At 44.1% G+C, this 13,109-nt stretch overlaps 1 protein-coding gene across 6 annotated transcripts in view; it reads right to left on the bottom strand.

The window, feature by feature from the left end:
• Window positions 1–4,975: 4,975 nt before the first annotated feature.
• Window positions 4,976–13,109, bottom strand: part of RHOBTB2 (Rho related BTB domain containing 2) — a 41,538-nt gene continuing 33,404 nt past the window's right edge. For all 6 annotated transcript variants that reach the window (XM_081171421.1, XM_081171423.1, XM_081171422.1 and 3 more), the window contains 5 exons: window positions 10,493–10,611; window positions 8,599–8,749; window positions 7,433–7,521; window positions 6,723–6,828; window positions 4,976–6,249 (listed from right to left, as the gene is read on the bottom strand). In XM_081171421.1, coding sequence (XP_081027547.1) covers window positions 6,017–6,249; window positions 6,723–6,828; window positions 7,433–7,521; window positions 8,599–8,749; window positions 10,493–10,611 — 698 coding nt within the window. In that variant the 3' untranslated portion in view covers window positions 4,976–6,016. The remainder of the gene's footprint in view (window positions 6,250–6,722; window positions 6,829–7,432; window positions 7,522–8,598; window positions 8,750–10,492; window positions 10,612–13,109) is intronic.

Genomic DNA, 13,109 nt, shown 5'->3' with positions numbered 1-13,109 from the left:
GAAGTCTGAAGACCAGCATGAGACTGCCTTTGCTGCTCCCCTACTTCGTCAGCCATGCAGTGTTTCCACCTGAGGGGAAAGTGTGTGTGTGTATTTTTAGAGAGGGACAAGGGATGAATTGCTCTTGTTGATGATCATGGGTGTTGACAAGCTCATGGATCCAGGTGCTTGCCACCAAACTACATTGTTATCTCACTTGGTGCACAGGCTGCAGTGTAAAACATCCTGCCAAACTGAGCCTTTTCAATGAACATTGTGGCTCCCATTTCTTTTTATTATAAAATGGGTACCCAGTATGCCTTTTGTATTTGCTGTGAATGGGGGGGGGTGTCTGGTGCTGCTAAAGTCTACTTTGACTAACGTCTTCAGGAGGTGTGGATGTAAAATGTTGTTTGCCATCAAATCTCATTGCTACATGTCTGAAAGACTCCTCCCCCCCCCCAAGAATATGAACAATTCTCTATCTTGAAACAATGCCAGCCCCAGTATAAACATTTAGCAAATTGCAGAATCCAGCTTTTCTGGGCACAGAATTCTCATTTCTGTTATGCAGATTGAGTACTTCCACAAACATTTTCCAAAGGCGTAGCTGTTGCAGCAAAAATGTGTCTTGTGGTGCATTAAAAGCTAACAAATGTTATAGCTTACGGCTCTGTGGACTATAATTCGTGGTTCATCTGATGAAGTGGGCTGCAGTACACTGAAGCTTATGCAGAGTTATTCTGCTTCCCCCCAGAAAGTTGGTTTTGCTACTCATGGGAGAGGACAATAATCTATAGGTGATATCCATTGCTCGTCCCACTTAGAGAAGACCTATTGAAATTAATGGGTATGGCAAACTGAGATTCATTAATTTCAATGGGTTTAGGACCTAGTTGAATAGAACCTTAGGTCCCCTCAACACATTGCATCAGTGCCTCATCTGCACTATACATTTAAAACTGTATCATACCATTTCAATCAGCCATGACTTCCCACACAGAATCCTGGGAACTATAGTTTGTTGAGGATGCTTAGGTGATCCCTATTCTGCTCACAGCTACAGTACTCAGAGTAGTTTAACAATCATTCTCTGTTCCCAGGAATTGTATCTTTGTGAGGGGAATAGCACCCTTAGCAAACTACAGTTCCCAGGATTCTTAGGGGAAGCCATGACTCTTCAAAGTGGTATGATACTGCTTTAAATGTACAGTGCAGATGGGGCCTTGTTTAGCAATCCCTGTGGCTTCTGAGACCACCACTTCTGGCTCCACATTCAAGCAGCTTTCTGCAACTGCAAGAAGAAGAAACGTTCTTGAAAGCCTCAGGAAATTGGATTCTGTAACCAGTACTTTAGTTCAAGACTTTCCTGGAAGTCCATAGGAATCACAACCTGCACTCAGCCTTACCAATAAGGCGAGCTAGTCTTTTTAGAAGCCATTGTTTTTTATACACTTTGGAGGTATCCAGGAACCTCTTTTGTTTGGTATCAAATGATTTTTCTGCCTCCAGTTTACTATGTAACAATGGTTTGTGTTAAATAGTGCCTTTGTGCAGACGCAGTCCTGTACAAGGTGTGAAGCATTTTTAGGTAAATTGTTAATGTATTTATACTTTTTAAATGTTTGTTGTGTGTCAAACATTTGTGTGGCTGTTTTTTGTTGTTGTTTTTTTACGTTAGGAGGACAGGTTGCTTTCCTGGACCTGAAGTTCCTCCTGTGGTCATTCTTGCAGTCACCTGCACTGGGTGCTACACCTTTGCAGCTCATTGTCCAGCTGGAATCTCAGAGTAGCGCAGGGAGCCTTTTTCAGTCCATGGGCTGCATGCCTTCATGGCTAACCTGGGAGTCACTTTCTAGTGATGGGCAGGGCCCGAGAGAAAAAGTGGACACAACTTGTCTTACCTATAAAAGGAAGCATTCCAGCCATGCAAAAACCCAGGGTTTCAAATATTCTCAATCTCCCAGTGCTCACCTCTATCAGGTGGACCCCACAACTTCCCTTGCGGGTGGGTGGAGGGAAGCTATTAAACTTTATCCAGATTTGCACACCACAAAACTGCCTATCTATTAACAGCTATAATGAGATAATCAAGTGCTGCATTATTGATGTGGCATTATTGGTCACAGCTGCTGGGAAAATCAGGCACGTGTTTTGTTAATGATTTTGAACAAGTTATGTGTGCAGTAAATACAATGACTGTGGTTTTTATTTGTGAATGCTGCCACAGAGTTTTCTTTTGTAAATTATTGATTTGTGGCATGAATGGATGTGAGGTTTGCCAAGGCCTGTGGCTATTAACTAATAAAATGTATTATACTTCATGAGTCAACATGCCATAGTCTGTCCACTCACACGTGAACAACTATTTAGAAAAGGGGAGGGGCACCTTTGACCTCCAGGTGGTGTTGGACTATAATTCCCAGAATCCCTGATCATTGGCCATGCTGGCTAGGGCTGATGGCAGCTGGAGTCCACCAACCACATCTGGAAAGCAACAGGTTCTCCCCAGACCAGGATGTTGATTCTGTTCCTGTGGGCTCTGCCCGTCTGCTTTTTCATCCTCACCTGCTTCAAGCTGTAGAAAGTTATGAATAAGGCAGAACCCTGTATGTGTTACCATGAAGGAAAACTAGATATTGAGTAGCTGTAAGTCGATGTCTGTTTTTTATAGTACGTTGAACACTATGATACCTCATTTTTTTGGTTTTCCGTTCTCTCACTGTGCCTTGCTATCTTGACGCACTGGAGAGCCAGTGTGGTGTATTAGTGTTGTAACCTCTGCCTAACCTGCTTTTTGCAGGTTATTGTTTTGAGCTGTGTGTGTGTGTGCAAAATGAACTTACTTGCTTCTGGAAGGAAGGAAGGAACTAGTTATGCATTAACTCTTAATTGGTCCAAAATGGCCCAGTAATGATCTGTGCCAGTTACTATGAAGGTATGGTGACTGGCTCCTTCTGCAGTGTTATACACTTTAAACAGTCATAGCTTCCCCAAAAGAATCCTGGGAACTATAAGGGTGCTGAGAGTTGTTAGAGCTGCAGTTCTCAGTTTCCTGGGCAGAGGGATTGATTGTTACAGCACTCTAGGTGCTAGATCTCTTTCAGCAGTATTTTGTTCCAGGTTTCCAAGTCTCAAAGAGGGTGTCACAGACTGGAATGGTTGGGGTACAGGAAAAAGGAAGAACAGAAATGATAGAATCTGAGAACCTTCCCTACAACAAAAGACTGAAATGTCAGCTGCTTTTTAATTTTGGGCCAGATGACAGAAGAGGCACATGATTAAAGATTGTCCCTATACATTTTGTAAACTACTTTGAGGTTTTATTACAAGCAGGCGGTAAACAAAATAGATGTGCAAAAAGTGGAATGAGATTCTTCCCTCCCCGCTCCTGTATAGTAGAACTTTGACCATCAAGCAAAAATACCTTTGTACATCATGCTGATGGAATTTGCTTGCACAAGGACATGCTGCTGGCTTTGAGTATTGTTTAATGCTTTTTCCAAGTGCTGTACAGACACTTAAAGACAAGGTAGCTTATCTTGTTGAATGCTCTCTTGCTGCTGAGATTTCTGTGTGCAGTGCCTCCATATTTTTGGACAAACGGCTAAGGAAAAATACTCTTGAGTACTGTAGATCCTACTGCATTTAATGCCACCTGTTCTTAGGTAAGTGGGATTAGCATAGTCCCTTGGCCTGTTCGAACTACCTGACTGCAGAAGCTGATGGGAAGGAGTGAATTGTGGCAAATATGCAGAAAGCGTCTATGCAGAAGTGTGCTATGGTTCTTTTGCACATAGCACTGTTTTGGAGAAACGTGTATTAAGGGGAAGAAGGGACATCATTGCAGAAGCATTTGGAAGTGTTTGGTATATAGCTACGTTGCTGAGTGTGGCTTAAGCATGCACAGACTGGAAACTGGCATGCTTCCAGCAGCTCAAGAATGTGCACGTGGGTGACCCATCTTATCCACCCAACTTGGGTAAGGCAGAGAGACAGAGACTGGTTAAGCTTTAATGAACAGGTGAGTCCTTTGACCTGGGTTTAGCTGTTCCAAATGCAACACTATGCCATACTTACCTATGGGTTAGTGGAAGAAGCAGAATATGCTTGATAAATTATGTAGCCTGTTTGGCAAAAAATACTTGAAGCTTGTATTTATTTCTAGATATGGTATATTAATGTCTTTGTATTCAGGTGTTCTGTTTTTAGTGATTTTATTCTTTTGATACTACAGATTGAAAAAGCCAAGTTTGATATGTGAATATATAAAATAACTTTTAGTGCTTTGCCTTGCCATTTCTTACTGTTGAAAGTCAAAAACAACTTATTTGAAGGCAGAAGCTTTTTTCCTTGTTTATGAAGCTATGTAAAGTGTCCGGACTGGAGTTGTACAAAGCAATTAAACGATTTTTAAAAATGGTATACATTGCCTTGCAGTCTGTGCACATATTCTCAAGGTAGGTTTCATGTACGCCTAGGCTTGGGTCTCAGGTGACACTTTGAAGGCAGCAACCAGGGTTAGTGGGGCTGAGCCAGACCTAGGTGGGAGACTGCTTGGGATAGCATGGGAGAAAAGCAGGATTCTCTATGGTGAATCAGTGATATGGAATATTTTCAAACTTCCTTTTACAATTTAAATAAAGCTTGTCAACTGTCAGGAGTTTGTAACAGTTTTGGTCGTGAATCAGTAGAGCCCATACTATTCAGCTAGTTCTTTGTCTACTTTTGGGGGTAGGACGGGACCTCGGGGCCAAGTTTGGCTTTCCAACCGTCCCTTGGGTCTGCCCCCAGACACACACCCTCCTCGAAAGTTTTCACCCAGCTGGAATGTCCTTGAATTTTGGTCATGCCTCTTCCCTGCCTGGACTGAGGACCAGACTACTGTACAATGATAGAATTTACATAGATCGCTCCACCCACTTTCACACCACCAGAGGTTTCCCAGAAAGGAGCATGATCCTTCACTCCAAATCAGAGGCGGAGGCCACAAGCATCTTTTCAAAATACCATTTATTACAACACAACCTTGCACACTAAAATCCAAGTTGGTGTATTGGTTTGCTTCATTAAAAACAGTATCAACTGCTAGAGTTTCCAATTCTTTCAGAAGCAGCACATTCCCAAACATCATGGCCAGCACAGGCCAGGATGGAAGAGACTCCCTCGCCAACTTTCTTAACTTGCTCTCATTGGGCTAGCCAACCTGGTAACTTGTAGTGTGCAAGCAATGAAAGAAAGAAAACAGCATCTTTCCAGCCACAGCAGGCATGTTCTGTGTTCTAGGACTTTTTTCCTGCTGCAATTCAGTCTCAGTGCAGAACTGAAGCATCTGTTGGCCTATGCCTCCTCTAGCAGGGCCTGCCTCTCATGAGGAGGGTCCACAGCTCTTTGATGCTCCCAGGATCTGTGCCTTGCTGCTAGCAAACATCCTAGAGCTAGGCCCCAGGGGTGGACGTGCAACAGAAAAATGATCACCTTGTCATGAAAAGAAGCCCAGAAAAAAAATTCTGGGGCACAGCGCCTGTCTTCAGCAGCTTGAAATGACATGGTGCAGAGGGGCGGACAGTGTGAGGCACCCAATTATTTCTTTTTTGCAAAGGTGTGGGAACCCTCATTAAATCAATGAAGAACTGCTGCATTTTCCTTCTAGCAGATTTTCAAAGTAAACCTCTTGCATTCCTGTAAACATGAGGTGTGTCCTGTTAGATGAGTGAGCCCCCTTCTAAAGAAATCTGGCTTGCCTGCCATTCCACCCGGGCAACCTCCAATGGCTGTGCGCCAACGCTGGCCGAGGCAAGGACTGGGACCCTATGGAGAGAGCTCTGGGTGAAGATGTAGGATGCTCCAGACCCTGAGCTCCACCTGCACAGGTTCTTGCTAACCTCCCAGGGACATTCATGCTTGTTTTCTCCACTGAGGGTTTTAGCTGGTGGTGTCCTCTCTAAGCCTGTCAAGCCAGATGTTGGTCAGGGTGGCCCTTCTCTCACGAGAGACAGAGGAGTGTGTGTGTGTGTATGTAGGGGCAGTGCATCTCTCAGACCACAGCAGAGGAAGAGGAGGAAGATGAAGATGAAGCTGTGGCTGCTGATGAGGAAGGTGACTGGGCGGGAGAGGAGGCATTCCAGAAGAGCCATCTCCTCTTAGGCTGCCGTTTCTGATGGAGGTAGTCTTCCTTCTCACGCTCCTTCCTGGCCCTCTGATAGTGGTCCTCCTCCTTCAGGTACCAAACTGGGGGCCACCGATGCTTCTCAAAATAGTCCTGGTTCTCTGCAATGGGAGGAAGGAAGGAACTTTAGAAGCCTGCTATTACAGTTAAAAAAGAAAAGTCAGAATTGCAAACATGCAGCTGAAGTTTGTGGGGAAAGCAATCTGGAAACGTGGATGGTTTGCAAAGCTCTGAACTGTCAATGTGCAATTTATTTGCAGCAAAACTAGATGGCATCAGCCATTGACCTGAAAGGGTTAGAACAGCTTTCAGTGGAAGAGAGTTGCAGACAGGAGCCAACCCTGAGGATCAGCAACTGCAGTGACGAATCCTACTAGGAGTGGGATGGGAACAGGCCTCATGTGTTCTAAACCATTTTTAAGGGTTTTGCTGAGATTACAAGGGTTACAAATTGGCTCTAAGCTGAAACTGATACTCTTGTGCATGTTTAAGGAACGGCTATAAAAATCTTATTTGTTGCTTTTCTTCATGGACACCCAAGGCAATGTACAACTCATAATTCTTAAATGCTGACCTGCTGACATTGCTTTCATCTCTCGAGGAAATTTGCGGCAGATGTTGTTGTAGTTGGTGCAGATATGATGGAGGCACCAGTCGGCTAGCTGGTAGGCACCATGGAACTGTGGGAGGGGGAAAATAAGATATTGACATGAGTCACAGCACAACACCACAGGGTAATTTAGCCAGTACTGCTAAGGAAATGAATGGGGCTACCCAGAGGGTCCAGCTTGACCCACAAGGACATTTCCCCCAAAACACACCTACCACTGGTAACGTCAGCCGATGGGCAGAAGGGCAGGATTTAATCTTGCATTGGCTGTGTGCCCTGTTCCCAACAGAGAACAGGATCACACAGCCCAGGCAGTGGAATTTAATCCCTTCTCATCAGTTGATCTCACTTCTTTCCTTAGTGGGAGGTGGGTGCGTGGGGGGATTCCCACACCTGCCACTGCTGCTCCTACCCTCTTGCTTAAAGGAAAAGCTGAACTGCTGCAAAGAGCAAACACTCTTTGAAGCAGGTGAGCAGGGGGCTGGGGGTGTACCTTGCCCACCTGTCAGTCATGTGATGTGTAACTGACAGGTGAGTCCCTGGTAGCAACCTGCCAGATTTGGCCTCTTGAGCCAACTGCTGTACAAGTTGACTGGGAAGCAAGTCTCAGAGTTCAATGTGACTGACCTCAAGGGATCACTACGGATTCACTATGACCAAGTCGTTTATTATACCTGAGCCAGCTCCAGGAACACAAGGACATCACCATCAATATCCACTAACATCTGAGTTGCTTCCATCAGACCAGACACCGTGAACTGTTCTGTAAAAACACACACGTACAATAAGGTCAGAGTGCATCAGTGCGGCCTCCTGACTAATAGGGCAGAATAGGTAAAGACCAATCTTTTTCTTTCAGTTTTTAAGCAAGGAAGAAACAGGATTCTAAGTTTTCTAACACAGCTGTGGGATTATTGCTGTGGAGTTTGTTTGTTTGTTTTTAAATTACCCAGTTTGAAAAGAAATCCATATTCACTTTGCATTTGTTGAGACAAAACTGAATCCTGTTCTAACAGGCACATGGGCCTGCTTTGCTACATGCAATTTTTTTTCTACATAAAATAAAACAGGCAACTCCAGAGGAAAGCAATCTTGTGGACAGCAGTGAATTGCTTATGTATTTGGTGCCACAGTATGTCAATAAATGCTAAGTGGGTTTGGACTCACCCTTGACACGCTCCACAACAACATCATCAGAGCTCAGCACCTGCAGCCCACCACTCCACTGAATAAGACACAGACCCCTTCAGGGTCAGGTAGGGCCTGCCATTTTTTAAAATGTTTTTGTATTTCTTTTAAACCTTGCAAGTAAAAATCAAGCTTCTCAATCAAGGGGAGAGGTTCTAGGTCAGTCCACTCTACTTTTGTTTAAAAAGGAAACTTTTTAAACTATGGAGCATTCACAAATGTGATACGCCACCTCCTCTCTCAAGCAGAACAGTTCATTCTGCCAGCTCAGCCTCTCCTCATTCTGGGGCCTGAGAGAGGACAGAAGAGGGGCACAGTGTGCCACCTGCCGGCCAGACCAAGACAAGCAATGGGTCAGCCAGAAAGTCACACCCTTGTTGTCTATCTCTAAGTAAGCCTGCTTTGAACACTGAAAACTATATGGCTTGCCTCAAACCCTATAATCCCACCAGTGCCTTCAGTGAAGGTTCTCCATCTCATACAATGACACCTAACGACATCACCCCTTCCTAAGCTAACGTCACTCCAAAAGGTGAGGAGAAGGATCAAAGCACAGTACTTTCATGCTGTTAAGCAGAAGGCATAAGCTCCTTCATTTGTGCCTGATCACAGCGATGAAGTCAGAACTGTGCCTGCAGCTCCCCAGTATTACCTGTCAGTGCAACTAGGTGTGGCAGACACAGGCGGTTGGCAAGGATGATAAGCTTCATGTAATCAAGGTCTGATGTGGAAGAAAACTGCCCCGTGTACAGGTACTCCAGCACGGCCCTCATGCAACTCTTGCTGGTGTAAGGTAAAACCACCTGTAAGAGCAAGAACAGGCACACAAGAGGGGTTAAATTCACAACATACTGAGATACAGAAAAACTGCATAGTTGTTCTCATCCTTCGTCATACAACAACTCTTCACTTCTATTTACCCTTTTATTCAACCCAATGGCTGAGGGCAGGGAGTCCAGCCTGTGTACCACCTCGTTTGCTCTGGCTAATGAGGGGAATTATAGAGAGTTCAGGCAGCCTAGCACAAAACTCTCTTAACAGCTATAGACTAGAGTGGATCATGTGATATTGCTTGAGCCCTATAAAAGCTTGCCCTGAGAATAGGCTACTGGGTTTCCCCCCTACTCACTGGGATGGATTGTTGTTGCTTTCACAATAGAGATAGGGAACCTGGACTACAACTCCCATCATACCAGCCCACTGGCAATGCTGACTGCAGCTGATAGAATTTTGAGTCCAACAACATCTAGAGAGCTACAGATTCCTCATCTCTTCTCTGCAGGATCTTCTTATACTTTTAGGCCAGAGTGGAGCCTGTCCAGAAGACACTCACATCACTCTGAAAGCAGCCACAGTCAGTTCCTACCACATCTTTTGTTTGGGCCCCAAGAGGGACAAGCCATTGAAACTGCAGAGTTTGTGATCATTTTACTTCCTCAATAATATACAGCAGGGCATCAGGAAGTTGCATATTTTTCGCACACATCAGCATACCTAGTAAGGTACTAGCTCTCTCTCTGCATCTGGTTTACAATGTTTACATCCTGGTGAAAAAGATACATGGGCACCACCATTCCCAGGTTACAAAATTTATGTATTCTTGTAAATGGGTGTGAATTTGCCATATGAAAATGCAATAGGCAAATCAGGGTCCTAAAAGTCCCTTTGTATGTTGTTCCAAGGTTGACATAAAATAGGTAGTCTTGCACAGATTGGGTCTTTTGTCTGCCGTTTGCAAGGGTTTCAGAAGGGAAAGGACCTTTCCAAAGTGCTGACCACAGTGCTGGCCAAGGACATTTTCTTTCTGAAGTTGGAAAATTCAAGCAGTATTTCTCCTCCTCACTCATTAAAATGGGACATAATCTGCATAGCTTCCATTTATTTCCATAGAGCTTGTATAAAAGAACTTCTTGGTGGGTCCTGGCTGTCTCCCACTCTGCCACCTTTACTGGCACCTAAAATCTATTGCTTGAAATGGCCACTTCATCATAGGGTTGGCTTTCAATACAATACCCCTATGCTTGAAGCGAGCTCAAATTGTGGGAGAAAAGGTAGGAGGCCCTCAGTAAAAACTATAAGTCTTGACTCTTTTTAGCCAAACTGTGTCCCCAAAGCCTTCTAAAAACCACAAAAGGTCAGGGAGCCGGATACCCTATAATCTGAGCACTGCCCCCAGTCCATCCCTTATTACTGTATAAAACATATAGGATCTTCCCCTCCAAGCCCCACATAATGGCACTTGCCCTAAAACCCTTCCCTCCCATCTCCCCTTTTCTTCCCTTGAGTCTGGATGCTGAGAGTACTGTGTAAAAAGCAAAAAGCAGGCACTCTACTCCCTCCCAAACCCCAGGGATCTTAGCTCAGCAGCTGAAAGAAATGAAAACATTTGCTCATCAAAAGTTCTGCTCTGGTGTAGTGTGGACAAAAAACTGAAGTTGCACACAGTATGAAATGGGGTCCAAGTATTAGTTGGAGCTATGTCTAAGTTGAAAAACTAAAGAGATGATAATTCAGTCTGGAGCTTTTCATGCTCACGGTGGCCTCACCTCTTGGGTTGAGCTCTCCACAAATGGACCCCCAAACATAGCAGCCATCCAGTCACAACTGGAGATTAGCAAGGGCTTGTGGGCACTGATAGCACCATCATCCAGCATAAAGGTGACATCTGCAAACAAGTAAAGAAACATAAGCAAATGTTTTTATGTTCATGGACTGTGCTTTACCACCACAGAGTAACAGGGAGTTGTAGCCAACGTGAGTTCTACTCAGAGTAGGCCCAACCTAAGCTAGTCTTAATAATAATAATAATAAATTTTTATTTATACCCCGCCCTCCCCAGCCAAGGCCGGGCTCAGAGCGGCTTACAAGCAATAATAAAAACAAGATGAGTGATTACAACTTAAAAACAAAAATAAAATACAACATTAAAATAATGGAACATTAAAATATTAAAATGGAGCCTCATTGTAGGAGAAGGAAAAGAAAAAAGAAAAAGGGGGCGGAGGGAATCAAATTGGCTCCAATCCAAAGGCCAGGCGGAACAACTCTGTCTTACAGGCCCTGCGGAAAGAGATCAGATCCTGCAGGGCCCTGGTCTCATGAGACAGAGCGTTCCACCAAGTTGGGGCCAGTGCTGAAAAGGCCCTGGCTCTGGTTGAAGCCAATCTAACTTCCTTAGGGCCTGGGACCACTAGGGTGTTGTTATTTACGGACCTTGAGGCTCTCCGTGGGGCATACCAGGCGAGGCGGTCCCGTAGGTACGAGGGTCCTAGGCCGTGAAGGGCTTTAAAGGTCAAAAGCAGCACCTTAAATCTGACCCTGTACTCCACCGGGAGCCAGTGCAGCTTGAAAAGCACTGGATGAATATGCTCCCATGGTAGAGACCCTGTGAGGAGCCTCGCTGCAGCATTCTGTACCCGCTGGAGTTTCTGGGACAGCTTCAAGGGCAGCCCCGCGTAGAGCGAGTTACAGTAGTCAAGCCTGGAGATGACTGTTGCATGGATCACTGTGGCCATTAACTTCAATGGATCTACTCTGAATAGGACTAGCACCGTATAAAACTCAGAAAAAACTAATGAGATGCTAAGGGCTAGAAGATGTCACTTCCACAAGAACATATCCCCCCCCCCAAAAAAAAAAAAAAATACTGAAGGAATAAAGTCACCTACAGCAATTTCCCCCATCTACAAAGTAATTGTGCAGATTAGCTTTGAGCTGTGAGTTTTGGGTTTCTATATCTATTTGATCTTTTTCTGGGAGCTATTATTTGTGGCTACAATCACTAACATTCAAAAAAATTTCCATATCATGCACTAATTTAGCTATGCAGCAAAGCTCATCTGCAACCTCAATGGCTAGCAAGTTGTGCCAAAGCTAGCCAAAACCAACAGCACAATCCTAAACACATTTACTAGGAAGTTATCACATGAAACAATAATGAGATATTTGAGTAAACATGTTGAGAATTGCTCTGTAAATATGATGCAAAGGCTTCTAAGGCTTAAAAAGGCAATTCAGGCATCCCACAAACAGGAACTGGGTGAGGCATAGGATAATGATGATATTTCACATAATCCAGAAATGGTCAGGACAGGAGGGAATGAATTCTCCTGGCCTTTGTGTTTATTCTACAGCAGAGGCGAGGAACATGTGGCCCTCCAGATGTTGATGAACTACAGCTCCCCTAATCCATTATTACTGGTCATGCTGGTGAGAGTTGGAGCTCAAGAGCGTCTGGAGGACTATTGGTCCCCCACCCCTGATTTACAGGATTAATCAGAAGGGAAATTTCATTGAATGTTAGTGATTGTAGCCCCAAATAATAGCACCAGTAACAACCCCAGGCCTTCATAGCAACAGAACTATATGGGTGACAGGGGAATAGCAGGAAACTGGACAATGCAACAGAATTTTCTGCACTATGACTGGCAAGCAACAATACAATTAAATTGGCTCCTGCGCAGGAAACAGCAAGAAGCCCTGAGTAATGGAACAGACAACCATCTGGTGGCAAAAGCAGCCTTCGTATTTATTCAGAAGAGCTATATGAGGGCCAGCTCATATATTCAGCAGAACCAAGTGCCAAAGCTTGTTCTAGACATCACCACTTTAAAGTGTGTGTGTATCTGCTCTCCAGCCCAAAAACAAAAAAGAGATCGTGTTTATTCAAAAAAGAGAAGAAAGACCTAATAATAATGTAATAATAATTTTAAAAATATGAATAATAATTTTATTATTATTTATATTGGGTTTCCCCTAGTCATTTTCCCAATGTTTTTTTCTATTAAGTAGGATTCATTTAGATGGGTGAGCTTAGAAAAAGCTAATGCTATTCAAAATGCGAACCATCTTCTTTCTGACATACTATTTACCACATGCAAGGAGTTTGATTACATGGAAGAATACTAAAAAAAACCCAACTTGGACATTCAGAAACATTTGAAGTAGTGCAGTCAGAAATTCTACTAATTCATTCTTCCTAACAAAGGTGGCTCCTAACGGACTTCCGATGCAACACTTAAGTCAGGGTGAGAACAATGTCCTGTCCCACCCTGTTACTTTAGCTCATTACCCAAATTCATCTGAGCCCCCCGCATCCTGGAAATCAAACGACATTGGTCCCAATAGCCATGTCCCACAAGGCTACCCAGTGCTCTAGAGCGT

This window comes from Podarcis bocagei, assembly GCF_964188305.1.
Source record: "Podarcis bocagei genome assembly, chromosome: 15".
Lineage (NCBI taxonomy): Eukaryota > Metazoa > Chordata > Lepidosauria > Squamata > Lacertidae > Podarcis > Podarcis bocagei.
This window is presented reverse-complemented; position numbering and strand designations above follow the sequence as displayed.